The 20,732-nt window shown below is 49.3% G+C and overlaps 11 protein-coding genes across 11 annotated transcripts; 4 read left to right on the forward strand and 7 right to left on the reverse strand.

The window, feature by feature from the left end:
- Positions 1 to 503: 503 nt before the first annotated feature.
- Positions 504 to 3,573, reverse strand: I203_106676 (uncharacterized protein; the record flags this gene model as incomplete). The annotated part of the gene is made up of 16 exons (XM_065518022.1): positions 504 to 558; positions 625 to 869; positions 924 to 1,224; positions 1,274 to 1,350; positions 1,401 to 1,544; positions 1,591 to 1,717; positions 1,760 to 1,822; positions 1,880 to 1,977; positions 2,032 to 2,149; positions 2,200 to 2,290; positions 2,337 to 2,596; positions 2,653 to 2,731; positions 2,776 to 2,946; positions 3,009 to 3,212; positions 3,256 to 3,475; positions 3,529 to 3,573. 16 exons carry the CDS (start codon positions 3,571 to 3,573, stop codon positions 504 to 506), a joined length of 2,298 nt encoding a protein of 765 aa, XP_065373326.1.
- Positions 3,574 to 4,059: 486 nt separating this feature from the next.
- On the forward strand, positions 4,060 to 6,347 carry I203_106677 (uncharacterized protein; the record flags this gene model as incomplete). The annotated part of the gene is made up of 11 exons (XM_019151005.1): positions 4,060 to 4,127; positions 4,184 to 4,441; positions 4,495 to 4,580; positions 4,637 to 4,949; positions 5,011 to 5,080; positions 5,132 to 5,289; positions 5,341 to 5,544; positions 5,593 to 5,662; positions 5,707 to 5,781; positions 5,835 to 5,871; positions 5,920 to 6,347. 11 exons carry the CDS (start codon positions 4,060 to 4,062, stop codon positions 6,345 to 6,347), a joined length of 1,767 nt encoding a protein of 588 aa, XP_018999573.1.
- Positions 6,348 to 6,415: 68 nt separating this feature from the next.
- I203_106678 (uncharacterized protein) lies at positions 6,416 to 7,397 on the reverse strand (the record flags this gene model as incomplete). Its single annotated transcript, XM_019151006.2, has 3 exons — positions 6,416 to 6,619; positions 6,668 to 7,226; positions 7,279 to 7,397. 3 exons carry the CDS (start codon positions 7,395 to 7,397, stop codon positions 6,416 to 6,418), a joined length of 882 nt encoding a protein of 293 aa, XP_018999574.2.
- Positions 7,398 to 7,524: 127 nt separating this feature from the next.
- I203_106679 (uncharacterized protein) lies at positions 7,525 to 7,917 on the reverse strand (the record flags this gene model as incomplete). The annotated part of the gene is made up of 2 exons (XM_065518023.1): positions 7,525 to 7,679; positions 7,734 to 7,917. The coding sequence occupies 2 exons, from the start codon at positions 7,915 to 7,917 to the stop codon at positions 7,525 to 7,527; spliced, it is 339 nt and encodes a 112-aa protein (XP_065373327.1).
- A 495-nt stretch (positions 7,918 to 8,412) lies between these two features.
- I203_106680 (uncharacterized protein) lies at positions 8,413 to 9,881 on the forward strand (the record flags this gene model as incomplete). Its single annotated transcript, XM_065518024.1, has 9 exons — positions 8,413 to 8,556; positions 8,618 to 8,646; positions 8,708 to 8,826; positions 8,955 to 9,050; positions 9,095 to 9,128; positions 9,184 to 9,226; positions 9,285 to 9,298; positions 9,341 to 9,407; positions 9,561 to 9,881. 9 exons carry the CDS (start codon positions 8,413 to 8,415, stop codon positions 9,879 to 9,881), a joined length of 867 nt encoding a protein of 288 aa, XP_065373328.1.
- Positions 9,882 to 9,927: 46 nt separating this feature from the next.
- On the forward strand, positions 9,928 to 10,738 carry I203_106681 (uncharacterized protein; the record flags this gene model as incomplete). Its single annotated transcript, XM_065518025.1, has 4 exons — positions 9,928 to 10,109; positions 10,159 to 10,277; positions 10,327 to 10,445; positions 10,571 to 10,738. The coding sequence occupies 4 exons, from the start codon at positions 9,928 to 9,930 to the stop codon at positions 10,736 to 10,738; spliced, it is 588 nt and encodes a 195-aa protein (XP_065373329.1).
- Positions 10,739 to 10,830: 92 nt separating this feature from the next.
- I203_106682 (uncharacterized protein) lies at positions 10,831 to 12,458 on the reverse strand (the record flags this gene model as incomplete). Its single annotated transcript, XM_065518026.1, has 8 exons — positions 10,831 to 10,925; positions 10,989 to 11,073; positions 11,115 to 11,621; positions 11,794 to 11,941; positions 11,991 to 12,015; positions 12,063 to 12,104; positions 12,149 to 12,277; positions 12,320 to 12,458. 8 exons carry the CDS (start codon positions 12,456 to 12,458, stop codon positions 10,831 to 10,833), a joined length of 1,170 nt encoding a protein of 389 aa, XP_065373330.1.
- Positions 12,459 to 12,496: 38 nt separating this feature from the next.
- On the reverse strand, positions 12,497 to 14,410 carry I203_106683 (uncharacterized protein; the record flags this gene model as incomplete). Its single annotated transcript, XM_065518027.1, has 11 exons — positions 12,497 to 12,520; positions 12,573 to 12,715; positions 12,767 to 12,787; positions 12,849 to 12,902; positions 12,954 to 13,004; positions 13,053 to 13,123; positions 13,181 to 13,243; positions 13,296 to 13,779; positions 13,826 to 13,926; positions 13,969 to 14,140; positions 14,263 to 14,410. The coding sequence occupies 11 exons, from the start codon at positions 14,408 to 14,410 to the stop codon at positions 12,497 to 12,499; spliced, it is 1,332 nt and encodes a 443-aa protein (XP_065373331.1).
- Positions 14,411 to 14,678: 268 nt separating this feature from the next.
- On the forward strand, positions 14,679 to 16,293 carry I203_106684 (uncharacterized protein; the record flags this gene model as incomplete). The annotated part of the gene is made up of 11 exons (XM_019151009.1): positions 14,679 to 14,827; positions 14,937 to 14,998; positions 15,046 to 15,193; positions 15,248 to 15,321; positions 15,376 to 15,440; positions 15,502 to 15,589; positions 15,652 to 15,715; positions 15,776 to 15,860; positions 15,919 to 15,994; positions 16,070 to 16,149; positions 16,216 to 16,293. The coding sequence occupies 11 exons, from the start codon at positions 14,679 to 14,681 to the stop codon at positions 16,291 to 16,293; spliced, it is 969 nt and encodes a 322-aa protein (XP_018999577.1).
- Positions 16,294 to 16,501: 208 nt separating this feature from the next.
- I203_106685 (uncharacterized protein) lies at positions 16,502 to 19,112 on the reverse strand (the record flags this gene model as incomplete). Its single annotated transcript, XM_019151010.1, has 7 exons — positions 16,502 to 17,587; positions 17,637 to 17,961; positions 18,019 to 18,115; positions 18,163 to 18,406; positions 18,458 to 18,739; positions 18,800 to 19,019; positions 19,069 to 19,112. The coding sequence occupies 7 exons, from the start codon at positions 19,110 to 19,112 to the stop codon at positions 16,502 to 16,504; spliced, it is 2,298 nt and encodes a 765-aa protein (XP_018999578.1).
- An 887-nt stretch (positions 19,113 to 19,999) lies between these two features.
- On the reverse strand, positions 20,000 to 20,579 carry I203_106686 (uncharacterized protein; the record flags this gene model as incomplete). The annotated part of the gene is made up of 2 exons (XM_019151011.1): positions 20,000 to 20,251; positions 20,322 to 20,579. The coding sequence occupies 2 exons, from the start codon at positions 20,577 to 20,579 to the stop codon at positions 20,000 to 20,002; spliced, it is 510 nt and encodes a 169-aa protein (XP_018999579.1).
- Between the last annotated feature and the right edge of the window lie 153 nt (positions 20,580 to 20,732).

Raw genomic sequence — 20,732 nt, forward strand, 5'->3', positions numbered from 1 at the left:
CGGTGATAGCACCATGTTCTGCGTCGATCAACACCCAGTTGAACCCGCCAGTAGCGAGAACGGTGGAGATGGTACAAGCTCCTGGGAGACTACAATGCTCAGCGATGTCAACGATAAAAAGTAACTCACGTGCACCAGAAACCGAGACCAGGTTGCTTGGCTTGAAGAGCGTTTCTGAGGTATGTTTTGGCTTCCATGTTGAGTATGCTTTCTGACAGATGCTAGATGATAAAGAAGAGAACGACGGTGATACTGATACGATATAGCTAAGATATGTTATAGGCATAACTCATCCCATCGAGCGAATACGGTGCTTGTTTGTCCCGAATACCCATCGGGATCTTTCGGTACATTGGGCCGAATCTCTGAGCTGCAACTCGGTCCGGTAAATTCTCAAGCAAAACGTTATGTATATACTCTGTGTGCATCATCATGTCTGTAAATGCGAATATGATGGGTCTATCTCTACGTCTATGCTAGGTCATCGTCGTCACTTGTATGGCTCAATCCTTTCGCTGGATCAACAGGTGACTACTCGTTGCTACAGCAGTCCACCGTCTGAGAAGGAACAGGACTTATCAGCTTGGCCATAAGTCCGTCATCAGTGCAAGCTCCCCCACTCACACGTTGACGAAAATCGTCTGAGTCTCATCGATGATCAAAGCAGGACCCTTGACCTGATCTCCGGTATGAAGCGAGCCCAGCTCGAATACTGGCACGTCCTGTCTCTTGCCTTCGTGACCATACCATACATACGCTTTTTGGTGAAAGTCTGCTTTGCGCTGATCTACGTCGTTCAACTTCAATGACTTGTACTCGGAGAATGCGGACGGACCAAGCGAATCGAACGTTTTGCCAATCCCTCGGACCTGATCAACATCTGTCATCAGAGGATCCTTCAGCCTGCAGATTCACTGACTCACCTTGACATCATCGACGATGATATTCTTGTTCAACAAGAACCCAAACTCCTCTTTGTAAGCCCTCTTGAATTCCTCCTCAAAATCTCCTTTGCCTGGAGCTGTTTCCAAAACCATCAACGAAGTATCCGACCCGTCGAATCGCATGTTCAATAGCCTCTCGACCTGTATCTTGCTTGCTTCAAACCCAGAATCCTTCAACACGTTCTGAACTTTCTTTGCGAGCTCGTCAAGTCTGGAAGCGAGGGAAGACTGAGTTGCAGAGTTGTAGGTGTCCGAAGCGGGTTCTTGCTGCTCGTATACTCTGGAGGCGATATCAGCGATAATCGAGACTCGATCGCGTGCATACTTACCGATCTGCAAGCGCCAATCCATATGCTGAGAGGATCGATGAGTATTTGTGGATCAAAACCCGATCTATACCAAGAAGCTATGGAAGCCGTCAGCATGGAGTTATGACCTGACCATGCATTGACGTACCTCGGCTATCTCGCAGGCGTGTTGACCCCCGGCACCTCCAAAAGATGCAAGGACATGTTCGTCTGTCTTGAACCCTCTTGCTTCGGTCAAGGTTCGGATCGGCCTGGCCATGGTTTCGTTCGCAACCTTCACGAAGCCGTAAACCTGTTTACGCCTCGTCAGCCCTGATACGGTTCCATCTTCTACTCACAATTTCGTCAATCGTTTTCTCTGTTCCGGTTTCGGTTCGAATTTCTTGAGCGAGTTCCTCGAATTTCGTACGGGATGCCTCTGGATCAAGATCCTGATCTTCGTTGGGACCGAAGCATTTAGGGAAACTGGTGTGGGTCAGTAGGAATCTCAACAGACCTGTGACTCACTACTTCGGCACGAGACGACCTAGGAAGAGGTTTCCATCCGTCAAAGCGAGAGGGCCACCTTTCCTACGAGTGCACACATGATAAGCTTGACGACCTTTATATCATAAACGCAGGCTTCACCTATAACACGCGGGGCCTGGATGAGCTCCAGCAGACTCTGGACCTGCACGGAAGAGTCCATTCTTATATGTCAAGCAACTTCCTCCTCCAGCAGCAACCTGAGCTCATGGTAGCAGTCAGATACATATCGCCCATGGCCGACACCGACTCACCGTGTTGATATCAAGCTGTGGGGTGAACATTGATATACCAGCTGTGGTGGTTTCCCAGACCGATTCGTATCGTCCAGCATACCGAGATACGTCGGTTGACGTGCCACCCACATCAAGACTGAGAGGTGATCAGTCAGAGCTCGACGAGCAGGAGCCCATCTCACTCACCCTATCACTGGAGACCTTTCTTCCTCATCCCAGCTTGTCAAAGCACAGCCCACGACTCCACCAGCCGGTCCTGAAAGAATCGACTTGAGGCCTGAAAAGTTCTGCACCCATGTCAGGGAGCTCCATCAAGTTCTCACTCACGTCAAGGTCTACCAAGCCCCCGTCCGATCCCATGAATTCCACATGCAGATCACCGTCTGCCCCACCTTCGAACCCAGCATAGAAACCTTTCAGATAGTCTTGTAGTACCGGAGTGAGATAAGCATCGCACGTGGTAGATTGCCCGCGATTGGTCATCTTGATCATAGGCAGGAGCTTGGAGGACAATGAGATGTGGGGGAACCCAATATCCAATGCGACCTTCCCAATCGCAAGCTCGTGGTCAGGGAATGTGTAGCTGGTATATGTGCTGGTCAGCCTTGGCTCGCTCCTGATCAGAAACACCTCACTCACGAGTGAGCCAAACAAACGGCAATTGAGCTATACCCTTCGTCATACAATGCCTGCAGATCCTTCTTGATAGTATCGAGATCTTGACCATAGTCAGCCTTTGTCTTCTCCCTGAGGTAGGCTCACCTGGTTCCCGGATCACTTTGACTGCTTCTCCGCTCAACCCTTTCACAATCCTGCCAGGTATGAAATTCTCCTGCTCTTCGGCACCTACTCCGGAATATGCTTTCTTCACTGATCCATCCTCGTCGAATACAAGAGCGTTTTGCTCGGCTCTTGGATCGGATGAGAACCCGACTGCGAGGTGATCTGATGTGTCAACATCACGACATCATCAGAAGCGGCAGCGGCTTACTCACCTAAGGTGACCCTCTCATCCACTTCTACAGCTTTAGTGTACAAAGGCTTTGCTCGCTTGATATTCAGATCAAAGATTCTTGGTCTAGCTTGGTTGCCGATCTCGAGAAGGTCCTTGAAGCCCTTGGTGATGATCAGAGCATGTTTCTGGCCCTTCCTCTCCAACAGCGCATTGGTTGCAACCGTCGTGGAAAGCCTGACGTATTCTAGGCAATTGTCAGCCCTTATCTATGTTGGAGTTAGACTCACCGAGCTTGTTCACTGGCAGCGGTTTCCCCCTCTCGAACTTCTCCCCGGTGACCCTCTCCAATGCCCTTCGGACACCCTCGGTGGGGGCATCTCGATAGTTGCTGGGATCTTGCGACAGCAGCTTCAAAACAAACTCTTCTCGTTTGGATTCATCTTGCTGAGCGGATTCTGGGTTGGACCGAGGAAGGGTAGATACGTGGACGTCGGTGAATGTTCCGCCCTAGAGCTGAATGATTAGCTTCGTGAGGAGACCTAGAAGTGACATAGACTTACTCTGTCGATGGAGATCCGAATGGAATGATCGGGAACGGAAGACATCGTTGACATCGGGTGGAGGTGAGGTGATGTTCGTCGCAGGACTCTGTATAGAATGAACAGCGGTCTTCTCTACCTCAGCTAGACCTGGAACGGCTGCAGGTATGATGTCCTGGAATCGATACAGATGGAATATGAAGGAGCAGAAAACGAGGGAACGTAGTCAGCGAATCAAATCCAAGGAGGATGACAACAAGTTATGTTATGACCCGAGCCCCAAGGTTATCAGCGCGCTTAAGCACGACTGGTGATCCTCCTCTTATCTCCCTCTCCCTCGACCCTCATGCTCATTATTCACATTCATACATCTCGCATACATCCCTCTTCACCATCGACTTTGCTGTATTTACAACTCCACCAGGTCAGCCTGTTAAGATCTAGAATCTCCGTCTCTTCTGGCACGACCCGACTCCCCTGCACTTCGATAACTCATTCATCCGATCAGCCCTTCTCTTCTCGGCTATCTCGATTTTATAGTCATCGCCCATCATGGTCAACGAGTCACTCCCACAAGCCCAGAGCAAAGCCGACTATGATCCCATCACCCTGTCCTTATTGTGAGTTTTCCCCCTCAGTCAAGCTGCATCGCTATCTCCCGCTGACCACCCGCTAGCTCCAATCGGTTCATGTGTATCGCCGAAGCAATGGGTCGATCACTCAAGCAGACGGCCATCAGTACCAACATCAAGGAGCGACTAGACTTCTCCTGTGCCGTCTTCTCCCCTACAGGTGACCTCGTCGCAAATGCCCCTTTCGTTCCGGTACATCTCGGATCCATGAGTTGGTCAGTCAAATATCAATTGAAATTACATGGGAAAGATCTCAAAGACGGGGATGTGCTTTTGACCAACTCGCCTATGGCTGGTGGAAGGTAAACCGCTCTCAAAACCTCTGTGTGGACATGTAAGCTGACCCTGCATCTAGTCATCTCCCCGACTTGACCGTGATCACTCCATGTTTCGACGAGAATGACCCTACCAAGATTATCTTCTTCACAGCGTCCCGAGGTCGTGAGTTTTATACAGTGTCTCATGCCAGTGTTCCACTGACCGAATGAACACAACAGACCACAGTGACATCGGTGGTATCCTTCCCGGGTCCATGCCCCCCACTTCCACTCAGCTCTACGAAGAAGGAGCCAACATCCATTCCCTCAAGATAGTCTCAAATGGCTATTACGATCACGATGCTTTGCACAAAGTCATGGTGGAGGATCCTGCTCAGTATCCTGGCTGTTCAGGCTCCAGGTCTTTCAGAGACGTCGAGAGTGATGTCAAGGCTCAGATCGCTGCGAATAATAAGGGCACCAATCTTCTGAAAGCTTTAGTACAAGAGTACGATCTCCAGACGGTACATAGCTACATGAACCATATCAAGAAGTGAGTGGCAGTTCTTATATGAGAGCACATCAGATCACTCAGCGACGCTTCTCCCGCTCAGCAATGCCGAACAATCAGTGCGCAAGATGCTGCGAAAGGCTGCAGAGAATGCTGGGACCAATGTGCTACATGTGAGTCATGCAAAACGTTTCAAGATCCCTATTTGAACCTTGATTCCACAGGCCGTCGACTATCTAGATGACGGATCGCCTATCGCCTTGACCATAACCATTGATCCCGAATCAGGCTCGGCAGTGTTTGATTTTGAAGGTACCGGTCCCGAACTTCGTGGGAATCTCAATGCACCCATCTGTGTTGTGCATGCCGCTGTGATCTACTGGTGAGTGGACGAGTAGATATGGTAAGGTATGCGAGCTGACGATGACGACAGTATGCGATCGATGATAGGCGAAGATATCCCTCTCAACGCGGGGTGCTTGGTACCCATTGAAATACGGATACCCGAAGGATGTCTACTATCCCCTTCACCCGAAAGTGCGGTATGCGGTGGTAATGTGATGACGTCGCAGAGAATCACAGATACGGTTTTGCTCGCGTTCAAGGCTTGTGCTGCTAGTCAAGGATGTTGCAACAAGTGAGTCTTTAACCCATTGCACCTGAAAGGCTGACCCTTCCGTCTCAGTCTGTCATTCGGTGCAGGTGGGAAGAACCAAGAGACTGGGGAAGTAGTGGACGGTTGGGGCTATTACGAGGTGAGTTCGATGCTAGTGGGACCTGTCACTGATGCATCAATCAGACCATCGCCGGTGGTAGTGGCGCCGGAGACGGATGGAACGGAACATCCGGAGTGCACTGTCATATGACCAACACGGTGAGTACTAATGCGAATCGATCAAAATCTTTGTCAACTGACATCGTAAATAGCGTATCACCGATCCTGAGATCCTGGAACGTCGCTACCGTGAGTGGTCATCTTCATGGACAAAGTCCTGGCTGATTGCCTTTATAGCCGTCATCCTCCATCAATTCGGATTCAGACCATCCTCCGGAGGTGTTGGTAAATATCGCGGTGGAGAAGGATGTATCCGTTCACTCCAATTCCTGCAACCCTTATCCGTATCTATCCTATCCGAACGACGATCCCGAGCACCCTATGGTCTTGCCGGAGGTGGACCAGGAGCTACAGGGTTGAATCTTTGGGTGAAACAGCCAAAAGAGAAGGATGGTAAGGTCAGGACCATCAATGTGGGAGGTAAAGGTACCATGCAATTTGGAACTGGAGACTGTCTGATATTGCATACCCCTGGTGGGGGAGCATGGGGAAAGCCGGAGGTAGAAGATCAAGTCGAAAAGGAGCAAGGGGAGAGGCTTCTCAACGAAGCGAGAGAGTGGGAACCAAGGGGATCATGGGCTGACAAGGCTCAACCAGATTTCTAATGAACATACGTAGCCAGCATGTATCAGTGCCAGTAGATTATGTCATACATACAACACATCAGAAAACATTACACTTTATCTTCGCTTCTCTGACGATGTTTACTAGAAAATAGCTCTAACTCTGTTGCATTGAAAACGGAACCTTCGAACGCCTTGTAGATCGTCATGGGCATGACGTAGAGCCAAATGAAGCACACTTGAGTTGATACAACAGCACCAATTACCCGAAACACCTCAGAATCGAGCTCTGTTGCGAGAGCATTCGAGGCGCTCTGAAACTCTTCAGCAGGATCATACATTAGGCAAAGGAAGATACTCACCGCCCAGACCCCTATCGGGAACGTTAACGCCGTGAAAGATACGTTGAACGATCGATGGCGCAGGTAGGACCGATCGACGTTCCATATGTGATCGATGACTAACGCAGTCGCCAGGAGGTACCAGCACAAGCCCAATCCCCATAGGATCAGACCAGTGACAAACCCTCCAGCATACGTGGCTTGAGCCATCATCGCCATCTCTGTTTGCTGTTTCTGTGTTGCCAGGTTGTCGATGCCCAATGAGTAGACCAGATCTTTGACCACTTTACCCAGAGTCACAGTCCCGAAACTACCTTGACCACATGGACCTATTAGAAGAAATAGACTGGGTAAAGCTTGTGGAGCAGGTGCTCCATGGGCGATGAGTCGGTACAAGTAAGTCGCACTAATGGATAGAGCCAGAGGGACACCGGTTCCCCAGCCGATGTTGGATGTGATGACGACCGAAGGCATGGACTGGGATACAGCCTCTGCTACCACGCCGCCAGAAGCGGCTGCTACGATTGAAAGAGACGATGGGCAAAAGCCAGCTTGCTGACATTGACTCGATCGTATGTGGCTGCCAGGTTAATCCTGAATATCTAAGCGGGGCTCTCGTGGATCCAACTTACATCATGAATAACAATCCGATAGCGACGAGGATGGAGAGAGCAGCATCGAAGGCCCATAGTGCGACTGCTACTTTGGCCCATCGTTCGCCCCAGTTGTTGACGCAGACGAGAGCTATCATGTTCTTGGGGTCGTCAGCGTGTCAGCAGCAGGATGAAAACTTACGACGATGGTAGCAAACCCATCGGCAGAGTTCCCCATGACAGAGCGGCAGAAGAATGTCCTAGCGTTGTTGCGAAAAGTCCCTTTCATTGTATGTACCGGATGAGATTGCCCACGCTGAGCAAAAGGAAGAGAACAACGTCGAGGACGAAGATGACTATACCAATCGTCCTCAACCACCTTGCAAGATATGGGAAAGTGTATAGAAGGATCGACACGATTCCTGTACCCATATTTAGTGCTGGAGGGAATTCGTCAACACTTACTTATCCCTGGGTGTCATGTTGGAACTCACAGAAGAAAGCGGGTGAAAGGTTGATGACGCAGTGACTGAGCCGAGTGTCAACCGTTTCCTTTTCGCCAAAGACGTTACTCAATTCAATTTTCGTGCGTTCGGATGTATTGGATGAGCGTCGAGGGAAGGAGATGGTATTCTCCTGCTGCATAGACACCTCGTCTGCTGGTAGATCAGTAACCATCTTCTTGTGACAATGAGTGATGAATTAGGTAGATTATTGTCAGCTTGATCTGTTCCACTGATACATTCGAGTCGTCTGCATACATATATATAGTATGTCAGTTTTACGAAGGAATATATTGCGACTGTCAGCCAATGGCGGATCCGCAGTGCATCGTAATTATCCAATATGAAGTGACATTTCGATTCGGACTGGGATGGGCTCGTGAATTTCTCTCCATACGAGTATATTCGGAATCCATGCAGTTCAGGGTTCTGGTGTGGTGTGATGGGGGTTGATTGGTGTGGTTTCGGTTTTGACCGATGATGCTCAGGGGGGGTGGGCAGTGGAATGGACCGCCATATGGGTATATTATGGAACTCACAGATGAGATGCACTCGTAGTCAGAGATAAGCATCCATATGATCGTCTCGTTCGACTGTTGCTCGTGATATATAACCCTTTATCCCATTCATCGCCTTCTGTGGAATATCATCAACAGCGCGGGACTGCACAATGACGCCGGACGAAAGAAGACCGCTGCTCAACACCGCCAACACACCAGACTACTCCTCAAGTCCCAAGTCACATGAGCCCCCCGATGTCAACAAGCTATCCTACAACAAAGTGGGCTTGAGTGTCAACAGGTTCTGGCTTCTGGTGAGTACTTTCGACCTCCGTCCAGAGCTGATCTTCAGTGTATCTCCATGTGGGTGTGCAGTTTCCTGAATGCATTCGACGGGACCGTTGGTGAGTTGAAAATACGAACATCTTGATCCCCACAATATCGTCTTGCTGACAGATATTCCAGTTGCGACGCTTCTCGGTCCGATCTCGTCTTCTTTCAACGCTACGAACATGGCCTCGTGGCTCGGTACTTCTTAGTAAGTGGATCTCAGTCAGACGTAGTCGCTGATATCATAGCATGCTGTCCGTGTGCTGTTTAACGCCAATCTACGGTCGGCTCTGTAACATCATCGGACGTCAGGCTTCCATGCTTTTGGCTATGGCAATATTCAGTGAGTCGTTACTTTACAGTATCTTGCTGACATGCTTAGCCACTGGCAACCTTCTCTGTGCTGTTGCGCCATCTATGGAATTCCTTATCGCTGCAAGAGCCTTAGCAGGCATGGGAGGAGGCGGTCTAAGTACAAGTGAGTGCATGGAAGTTGGTGGACCAAGTCTGACGACGATGCAGTCGGAAGTACGATCATGAGTGATATTGTACCAATGTAAGTGATCTCAGTGTAGTAGAGTAAGTCGTATCTGATGCTCTCTTCCGAACAGTACACATCGAGGTATCTACCAAGGTTTCGGAAATTTGGCATTTGTGAGTAACAACAAAAACCCCTCTCGGAGGCATGTGCATTGCTGATAACGAATGACAGGGAGGTGGGATGGGGTGAGTCAACCTGGAACCCATTCTAATGCTGACCTTTGACAGCTTGGGAGCGCCGTTAGGTGGTATCATCAATGACTACCTGCACTGGCGTTGGGCTTTTGGCATTCAGGTAAGTCACAATCTTGAAGAGATCTGGGCTGATCGTTAGATCCCTGTTCTACTGGTCGGAAGTCTTCTCGTCTACACCAATGTTCGCTACACGATCCCTTCTGACCCTGCATCCGGTGCATCCACGCCTGTCGTCAAGCAAACTCCCATGCAGCTGTTCCGACGAATAGACTTCTTGGGATGTTTCCTGCTCGCTGGATGGGTCGGGGCAGCACTCATCGCTGTCTCTCTCAAGACCAATTCTACCCTATTAGATGCCTATGCCTGGTCAGACCCTCTCATTCTAGCTCTCTTTGGCGCCAGCGCAGTTCTGTTCGCTCTGTTCTTGCTGGTCGAGCTCAAGTGGGCTTCGGAACCTGTCATGCCATTCGAACTGCTTAATAGGAGGACCGCGGTCAGCGTTGCCATCAACAACTTTTCCATCTCCATGGCGCAATTCGCTCTGGTGAGTAAAAGATCTTCCGAACCTCGCTGACATCTAGATCTACACCATCCCCCTATTTTTCACCGTTGTCCGAGGAATGTCTTCTTCACAAGCAGGTGCACACTTGATACCGAACTCCATCGCCGGTATGATCGGTTCTCTAGGATGTGGATTTGTGGTTCGACACACCAAGAAATACTACTGGTTGAACTTCTGGTCAGGTTTATTGGGCCTTGTTGGTGCTATATTGATTTCTATGTGGAATCGGGACTCCTCCGAGTAGGTTCACAGGAGAAATGAGCATGAAACTGCGCTGATATCTCGTCAGGTGGATGCTCTGGACAAACTTATCATTCACGAGTTTCGCCATGGGGGCTGTCACTACTTTGACCATTGTCGCCCTCATCGCAGATGTCGGTCATGAGCATGTTGCGATCGCCACCAGCTGTAGGTTGTCCTTAAAATCAGGTCATGATGTCGCTCATCCTCGCCATAGTGTCATATGTCTTCAGAACAATCGGTCAGGTCTTGGGAGTCGCATTATCGGGCGCCTTGGCCCAAGCCATCTTGCAGAAAGAGTTGAGTAAGAGAATCACTGGACCCGGGGCTGAAGAAGTGAGTGTGGTTCATCACGATCAAAGCTAACTTGCTAGGCCATCGCCTCCATCCGAGAATCCTCTACGTCCATCCGATATTTGGCAGAACCCCTCAAATCGATCGCCATCAACTCGTACCAAAAGGCTTTGCACGCCGTCTTCTTATGTGCAGTCATCTTGAGTGTGGTATACCTCCTCGCCGGTCTGGGGATCAGAGAGATTGATATGCACAAAGCGGTTATTAAGCCTGCGAATGGTCAAGAGGAGGAAGAAGAGGAAGATATCGTGGGAGAGGTGGTCGAGGCTCCTTAGATGAGTGGATTTTCGATGCCTACTCGAACAACTGGTAACAAAGTCTACATAGATGCATGCATCCGTAATATGCTGTTTTAATGATGCTTTTCTCACCACCACGTTTGCCGGCTCTCGTTTGCGTTGGCAGGAGGCGGATGGGCGGAAGAGTCTGTACCGGTGGCCAGAAGAGGGCTCAAATCGTTGTCTAGGCAAAATGATGCTCAGCCTACGTTACAGATCGCAGTCAGTCAAAGCACGAGAGACTTACCCAAAGGAGGGAACGGGAACCACGCATCTAAACTGAATCCTTGATCAGTTGGTCCGCTAGCGGGATTGAGCTGTGGATCGATAGACTACTTGATCAGCCTGGCGATTCCGTGCTTTGGAAACTCACCAAGAATTGACTAGGGGTGTTCGCATTCCCTGTGTTGGCAAAGAGCTGCTCTGCATACAAAAAGTCCATATGCGATGATAGGCCTTGATCAGATGTCGGATTCACGTTGATGGAGACGTCCGGTCCACCCGAGAGAGAGGACACAAAGTTGGTATTCGGGGTGAGGCCGGACGACCAAGAGTTCTGGTCAGACATAGGTAGAGCGGTCAGACCTCTGGTAGGAGACGGCAGTCGAGAAGGTGCACGAGACGCCGGGGGTAGTACTTGGTCTCTCCGAGCTTTCTTCACGACATCGGAGAGCATATGGGCGAACAGGAAGCCGGGGACTGATCGGGTCAGCGCATTCTCATAGCAAGGTGACTCACCTTTGGTCAACATGATCGCCACTTGTTCTACGTCTTTGCCGATCTGTCTCAAATTACATGACTCGGGAACCAGCGTAGCCATGCGAATCAGGAAACGCGCAGCGTAGACAATGTTGTAATCTGTTGATTGATTAGAAACGGGCTATATGTTGAAGTTGACGACTTACGGGTAAGGAGATTAGCTAGTAAACGAATGAAACGTCAGTGAAGGGATATATACAAACATAGCTCCACGGCGACTCACCATATTGTATCGTGTTGGCATACTACGTGACAATGGTCAGCCATGTGCAAAGCATATGCATGAACAACACGCTCACCTGTTGCCCTCGCAGACATATAGTCACCAATTGTTGTGCTTTCCTTCCAGCCTCTTGCAACCATTGTCTCCGTTCGTCCGACAGGAATGCTACATCTCTTCGGCTCCGAATCTCGTGCAAAACGTAAGAGTTCGAGGATAGGCTGTTGGATGATCAGTCAGACTCGTCGTAGACTCGAAGACGCAACTCACAAGGATCCGGCACCACCGGTTATCACTGTAAACATGTTAGCATGGCTTTTAACGACGATACAATCCGCTCACATGTCTCTCGTAAGAAATGGTCTTTAGGTACACCATTGCGCGCTACACAACGTCATCAGCATCGGTATGGGACGATATAGACCTACCATAATAACCATCCCAGTAGTTGTACCAATCTGTTATGGCTCGATTTGCCTCTCTTAGCTTTCCGTCCATGTTTGGGTACGGCTGGGCCGCGTTACTTGGCGCCAGCGCAAGAGGTTGATGCAGCGGCACTGGGGAGACGTCAGCAGCGAATGACAAATACCAGAACTCACTTCTCAACATCAGAGATTCGCACGAAGAAACCAATCTCGCATCCGTGGGCAGCGAAAGGGGATGTCGAAGGAAATCGCGAGCGTCTTTGATAGTGATCTCTGAGCAAAATAGACCGGGTCGACCATATGCAAATGACATTCTACGGCGGTGTCAGATTCATCCCCTGACAGATCCACTCACTCGTATTCCATCTTGAAGAGCTGTACGTATGGTGTCAGCTGTCTAATTGCGAGAGTATATGAAGATACTCACCGTAAGCCAAACTCTAGCTCCGGCAACGATCAGTCTGTCCGCCTCGACCTGCTCCGGCGTTTTTCCAGCACCCATACCAGCTTCCACCAGATACGCCAGCGACTTGTGCAATCCCATGTCCATTGCCATCCGAATTGCATGGCCTATGGGATCGAAATTTCAGCATTCGTTACTGCTGCGGTTCTCTTACTCACCACCTGGTCTCCAGAATGTTTCTCCCCAAGAGGCAAGCAGAACTATTGGTGTTAGCTGAGCTCGTCCTCAAGTCTGACTTACTCATCGCCTGTACAATCTCGATCCTAGAAACAGGAGTAAAGAGGGAGTGCATGGCTAAAAATCAAGGTCAGTAGGACATTGGGGTGATGGGAAACGATGACTTACCCATTTTCTCCGCATGTTCCCTACTTTTCAGCTGGAGTTCACTGGGAGGGCCTGCGAAAGAGTCTAAGCACGGACTCATTATCGATCGAAAAGACTCACCAGCTGCATCCTCGCATTTTGTGACCACTGCTATGATCGTCGTTATCGCGAATGGAGATCGTTTTCGCAGACTACAGGAGATGCATCAGGCGTGAAAGATCAAAGGGTAGCAGTGGAAAACAGCTCACCTGTCCCACGTGTCATATTCTGGATCGAAACAAGGCATGTAGACACCACACCGTTCGAAGAATCTACAACATTAGCATCGCTCCAGATCATCCATTCACTCACGTGTCGAATAACTGTCTCCCCTTCTCCAATGTACACCATCCTAGATCGACCGGATCTGGTGATCCATTGGGTCCTCTTTCGTTGAGACTGATGTGAACAGAAGGAGCATCATCCCCTACGGCGCTCAATGTGCGAGGTCGCTTTCTCGCTCTTTGCACATCATCGAGCACATCGTAGCGAGGAGAGATCACCTTCGGTCGGAATCCTTGATCATCATCTCCGCCGATGTGCGAATCCGCTTTCAGTCTTGCAGCTTCGGCCAGGTGAAGCATATTTGCCCATGGTGCAGCTGCATACGCCGATTTGAGGGGATCGATAGGCTCATCCTCATCGGAAGGACCGGGAGATGGAACGGCACGAGATCGGTGAGGGTGATGAGGTGGTGCTCCCCAAGGAGGCGGGCCCAATGGTCCATGAGCGGTCTGGGATGAGTGATGCCGCTGACCGAGGTGAACAGGGGAGTTTGCATCAAAGTCATTCGTGGTGGATGGATGGGCTAGAAGGGGGGGTCAGACACGGCTGAACAGAGACATACAACTCACTGTTCGCCGCGGCAACAGCAGCTGCACCTCTTTGCAGCTGCAACAACTCTTGTAGATTCCCTTGCATGGCCCCGATCTGTGCTTCCACCAGGCGTAATCGGCTGATAAGAATTTAGCATTTGGTAGCAATTAGTTGCACTCACTCTTCAACTTTAGACGACTTGGATTTCCTCGGTCCATCAAAAGTACATGGATGTTTGCTTTGCCTACACCGATTACACGGTGGATTCTCCTTACCGATACATTTCATCTTCATCCGGTGACAGTAATCCTGGAGGAGGGGGTAAGCGAAAGGCGAAAATTTTCTGGGCGCAACTTACACATGCACCTGTCAGAGCAACATTGAATCAGCGTATGCTCTTAGATCATCGAGAATGGTAGGAACTAGATACATCGATGAAAAGTTGAAGATGATCTAACATCAAACTGCTACTTACGATTACTCGGAGCGGCCGTCCCATTGCCTTTTGAAGGAGGTAGATCCCTCTCCTCCTCTCCATCATCCTCTGAAGCGGCTGATCTCTCGCTGGGGGCACCTGGCAAGTTTCTCCCACCTTGCTGTGGATAGGTCTGGTATGCTGACATTGCTGATTATGTGATATGCCAATATAGTCATCAACATGAAGCGTAGATGTGGTTGTCAAGTGGGATCTAGTTCAACCCATCCATTCAACATCACAGCAGCAGCAGCAACAGCAGCAACAGCACCGGACGCACTCGGTCCGTTATATTACGTAACACAGCCAACTATCGTCAACTCAGCTCCTGAGATGATTGTCCATTATCCAGATGACTTTGTGCATCATGCAACCCAAACATCACTCAGGCGGAGCACCAAGTCGACAATGCAATCATGCAGCATCGGCATCAGGACCGGCACCCTTCGTCCACAGAGTCGACCGGTATAGGGATATATGACGGAGGTTTCGAACAAATCCCTCATGTGCCAGCTACACCTGAACGAGTGGCCCAACATAGGCAACTCGATGATGATTTTGAGCGGTTAGTGTTGTCTCCAGGCTCCTGATCGAATGTCATGATCGCACTGAGGAAGCACTCTTCTTCTACCCTCAGATGATAACTTACTGATCGTGCTGTCTCTCATTCATAGCGCTGGCCCATCCAAGCATTGGAGCTTGGCCAATTTCGATATAGGGAGACCATTGGGCAAAGGTGTGTAACATGCTGCGAGATGACCCACACTGACACTGTACACTTAGGTCACTTCGGAAAAGTGTATCTAGCTAGGGTGAAATCGAAGACAGACCCATTCATTCTGGTGCTGAAATGCCTGAGCAAAGATGAGGTCATCACTAAGGAGGTCCAAATTCAAGTCAGAAGGGAGATCGAAGTGATGCAGCAGTTGAGGTAGGTGCAAGGGCATTGATAGACGTCCAGCCAGTTGACTACCGCTCACTCTAGACACCCGAACATCATACGACTATACGGATGGTTCCACGACTCCACGCGCATATTTCTTATGCTCGAACTAGCAGGTCAGTGGTTTGATATGATTTGGGCGCAGTCAGCTGATTCGGTTTGACAACCAGGCAAAGGGGAATTATTCAAACAGCTCGCTAAGAAGGGTAGATTTTCTGAAAGGAGGAGCAGTCAAGTCAGTAACCCTTTCTTTCGGATTTGCCGTCCTTGTATAATTCACTAACTTGGCCCAACAGTATATTCGTCAAGTGACTTCCGGATTGACATATCTGCATTCGAATCAGATCATCCATCGAGACATCAAGCCTGAGAACTTGCTACTTGGTCAGTCATCACTTCCTTTCGTGTGCAGACCCTAGCTGACATTCTTACTGGTTTCATCGTAGGCATGAATGGGGAGATCAAGATAGGTGATTTCGGTTGGTCAGTCTACTCCCCAGAAGAGAACAGGTGAGTGTATCTCGTTTGATATGCAAGTCAGAGAGCTGATCCTCTTGTCTTGCAATACAGTCAGCGCACATTAGCGGGTACGTTGTCTTACGTATCACCCGAAATGGTGTTGGGTCAGCCATATGGGAAAGCTGTGGATATCTGGGTGAGTATCATTCGGAGTCAAACAGAAGTCACAGCTGATTGAAGTTCACATCATATAGGCACTAGGTGTTCTCGCATACGAGCTAACTTGTGGCGCAGAACCTTTCGGAGCAGATACGTCCAGTGGCCCAAGATGTGAGTGAATTGAGGTATCATCGCCATCAAGAATTTGTCCGAGGGGAGCAGATGCTGATAATGTACGTTCAATAGTGGTCCATCAAAGAATATGCACATGCGATGTACATTTCCCATCATTCTTATCAGTAGAAGCTAGAGAATTCATACAATCAGTAAGCAGATCTTTGCATCGCTATCCCGACACCGAAACTGACAGTTGTATCGTTGTTTTCTGATAGCTACTTCGCCTCAAGCCCGAGGAAAGATTACCCCTTGATCAAGTTGATCAACAACCTTGGATCTTGAACCATTTATGATATTGTCCCATTGTCTACTGTTATCGATACGTCTTTTCGGTTGTATAGATAGGTTTCGCTACCCGATTCGATTTCGCTCCCACATGTTAATGTAAGAGAGATGCATGTCATGTTTTCTGTATTTACAACTCTAAATACATATACAAGTTTTCTTGATACTTAGTAACTGGGAACTATGAAAAGGTTTCTTCTCAAATCAATCCATGAGTCAATATTTCGATTTCTTAGGAATACCTTTCTTTGACCTATCCCCTTTGATCGGCTTATCATTCCCTGCACCTACAACGGTCCATCCCGATTCTGCCGATTTCGGACTAGCCTCAATCTTCTTTTTCTCCACCTTTTCCTTCGGTGCAGCCTTCTTCAGTCTCTCACCAATAGCTTCGACAGGAAGAGACTGTCTACCCCCGGAACCAGGAACGATCCGAGGCGCGTTGGTCAACTCTTGTTCGGGAACAGCGCTCTTACGAGTGACACCATGCCAGGTTCTGCTCGATCCTCGGCGATGGGAAGAATGAGGTGAACTCGGAGGTGACCTCGCTTCGGAGCTTACCGGTCCACTGGTCCTGGGCGAAGAGAACATCGCGGATGGACCACTCTTATTGGAAGTACTGGGGGAGGTGGCTGGTATAGGTCTCGAAGCTTTCGAATTTCGGAGAATCTTGGGTAATCCGGTGAATGTCTTCGTAGCAGTTGGAGGGACTTCGGTTACTGCCTCGGCATTGAACGGCGAAGGATCTTCGAGACCAGCCTCAACCTCGGCTAAGCTGACTCTTCCAGTGCTAGGAGTCTTGACCAAGCCATCCGTATTGACAGTTGAAACCCTAGAAATGGGTGAATCGATAATTGCAGGTGTCGAGGGTAGAGAGGGGATCTCTAATGAAACACTTGAACTCGGGTTTTCGATAACATCACCGTACAGCGGTGGAGGAGCTTTCTGACATTGTTGCCATATATCCTCAGTTTTGACAGCAGAATGTTTGAAGTCGATATTGACTATACTCGATGGAGCAGACTTGCGAGTGAAGTGCCATTCGCCTCGACCACCCTTTCCTACCCAAGCGAAAGTGGTCAAGTTGGGCAACCGACGGGAAAATCGCTTCAAATCTCGAGGATCTGGCAGGTTCGGATCATTCTCCAGAATTTGATTGCGAAGGACCGTTGGAAAAGCCTCAGGAATGTTGATGTCATCGATTTTGAGTTTGCCCGTGATGTTAGCCGGATGCACTGCAGGATCACTAGTGATGTGTAGTCGTTCCATAGGAAGTTTCGCGAAGGAGGTTGGAAGGTTCAACTATGCTGAAGTTAGCTCACGGTCACAACTCTGAAGCATTGACACTGACGACCTGTATGAGAGGAGCCGCCAAGGCTATCTCCAATGTCTTCAATTTCGTACAATTCGACATTATAGTTGTGAATCCTCCTTGAGTGATCTCGCACCAGTTCAGACACAGTGATCGCAGCTGCTTGCCCTTGTCCACGATCGCGTTGAGAAGTGTATCTGGGATCGCTTGCAGCGCCATATCAGGTCGACAAGGCGGATATGTAAGTGCGTTGGGTGGAGGAAAAGGTAGAAAATTTGTCGGATGGATACTTCGGCGTATGGCGAGATGTTTGAGTTGAGATATAGGTACATGATGAATACTTTCAAGATGATCCAGTATCCAGCTGATGAGGAAGAAGCTTACAATCAGTAATGGTCATATCAACGAGACTGAAACTCACGAGAATTTCTTGGAGTACTCCGGAACTACTATCTCCAGCGATTCAAAGCTTGGTGGCCACTCAGTGATCGTTGACCAGGTATCTTTGCTTAAATGGCCTAATGGTGTATGTCGTCAGCTTTGGAAGAGCGATTCCTTAACCCACCATCTACACCATTCAGTTTGAGACTTTCTAACACGACACAACCGGTGATAATGGTGTTGAGGCACTCGGCAGTCAATCTTGTCCCAGTCGTGGATAATTCGACATGAGCCAATGTACCGAGAGAACCGATTCTGCTGATTGCATTACAAAGAAGGATATCTAGGAAATGAGTTTCCAACGCGATTCCGGCGAGAGAACAGGGTCGCATTGATAACAAGGTGAGATGATTCGCGATCGTTTTTGCCTATCGGAGATTCAGCGTTTTCCATCATAGAAAGGAATGCTGGAAACCTACACCTGTTTCACTCAACGGCCCTATCTTCAGGACCTCCAAGTTCTCCCATCCTATTCCTAAGCCCCAACCACCATTGCCAACGACTGATCCTCTCGTCAGCGGTGAAACGCTACCCCCAGCCTTGACCTCTGGTTGTAGCGATAAGCCAGGAGGAATCAGCAGTTGTAGACGAGGAGCTATGCGAGGGAAATGCGCAGTGGAATTTCTGTTCGGATCTTGAGAGGGGTGTAAAGGCGAGTGGCGAATTGATAGTTGCGTCAGATCATTCAGAGAGGAGATCGCCTAAGAAAAATGCGTGATAAGCAATGGGCCGGACTGCAATGACAATGTGGTATTACTCACATCCCATAAACTTCCACCTATGCCAAAATTCGTCTCCCACTCCAGTGTCCGAACATTGGGACAACGTTGGATGATATCAGCGGCTAAGGTCCAGACAGCAGTCCTCTTCTCACCATCAGTATCGGTGAGATATCGGGTTTGTATTGAAGGAACGTCTTCTTTGGATGACGAGGAATGTCGAACCCGGATGGTCTTGGTTACTTGGCCCAACTTGCCAACCCTGATGCTATTGTCAGCTCAACATGCGGGACGTTGCAAATAGCACCTACCGGAGGACAGCGTTGACCTTCGGTGATACCAGCAGAGGAGACATCGATAGATCAGCTGGCAAGACGATGTCCACATGGCTGTAGAGGTATTTGACAACTTCTTGGTATACAGAACGGTTTTGCAGATCGATCAAGGAAGACAGCAGTGTTGAGTCGAGCTGTAACAGTGTGGGCACGAGAACTTGAAAGGATGTCAATGTCCCAACCTGTCAGTTCTTGTCCAGGATGGACCCACCTCGCATAAGTTCTGACGGGAGTACCATCCTCGGCTGGTTATCGATACAACCCCAAAATCCGACGCAACACTGTTGAGGAATGCCAAAGGGAGGTGTGTGTGTGTGTGTGTGTGTGTCGATACTCTGGTGCGATAGGGCTTTTATATATTGATGAATGAATGAATGAATGTGTTGTATGAGCGAGTCGAGTGTGTTGTGGAAAAGGAAGAAGAAGGAATCAAAGATTGGGATCAAATCAATGATTTGTTGATCATCCAACATGACCCGTGTGAGTGAGCATCGTCCGTGCGTCATGTTCCATCAACAGAAGATGATCACTTTGGCCGCATCAACATCCCTCTCAATGATCTCGGTGAAGGGACGGGTCTCTTCTGTATCTTACAATGGTCTGCGAGGTACGTGTACAGAGACATGCATATCGTCATGGGTGTCCAGAGCCCATATGACACTGGTCGAGTCTCTAATTATTTGACTGTTCACTATGAGACATCGATGGCAGAGTCAGCACGCTTCAACCACCCTTGGGGTCTCAAGCTAGATAAACGAAAGGGCGACTTACGACTGTATTCATGTGTTCATAGAAAAGTATATACATACCGCATTATATTCTTGGCATATCATTCATTACCCATTGACAACTCATGGGTACGTCCATGAATCTCGTTGAAACCATAAAAGTGGTTGTAAATCGCTTCTCACACGACCCCTTTCGTCCTCGACCTCTGCTCCTCCAATTCCTTCCATGGGTCTTCCATGAAACTATCTTTCCAGAACCCTCTCTCACCTGCACCCTGTCCGTGATCATGCTGCATCCTGGGTCCACCTCCTCTCCCTCTGCCTCTCCCGCCATTTCCCCTGTTTGAGAACGGTTGATTCTGTCTGAAGTTGGGTGGTGCGTTCCGATTGGACGATGAAGGGGAGTCATTTGGAGAAGGAGGGTGTGGTCTCTATATCAAACGATACTTCCCAATTCAGCACCCATAGCTAAGCGTCGAGATCATCCAATGCTGAACTGACCTTGGTTCCGCCATTGAAGCCCGACTGCGCATGTTCGAGTTCATCACCATATGCATGATTGCCATGGTCTTCACCGCTACTCACACCTCCCCTCCCTCGTCCTCTATTGTTACCTCGCGTTCCGCCTCCTGCCAATCCTCTTGATCCTCGCCCTGAGTGTCCACCCCTGGATGTTGATTGGGCGGGAGGTGGTCTGGTAGGAAGGGAAGGGGTTTGTTTACCGAAGGAGGTGGGGAGTCCACTGGCGCCTAGATCCATTCTGTTTTGTGTCCTGTGTCCTGTGCTTTGTCTTCTGTGAACGGGGTTCTGAGATTAGGATGCAAGTGAGCTGAGTCATGAACCAGATAGAACGTACTTTAGTCCGTTGTCCGTTGTCCGTTGTCCGTTGATCGAATGATGAACAAACATGCC

Source organism: Kwoniella mangroviensis (genome assembly GCF_000507465.2).
Source record: "Kwoniella mangroviensis CBS 8507 chromosome 1 map unlocalized Ctg02, whole genome shotgun sequence".
In the NCBI taxonomy this organism is placed as follows: domain Eukaryota; kingdom Fungi; phylum Basidiomycota; class Tremellomycetes; order Tremellales; family Cryptococcaceae; genus Kwoniella; species Kwoniella mangrovensis.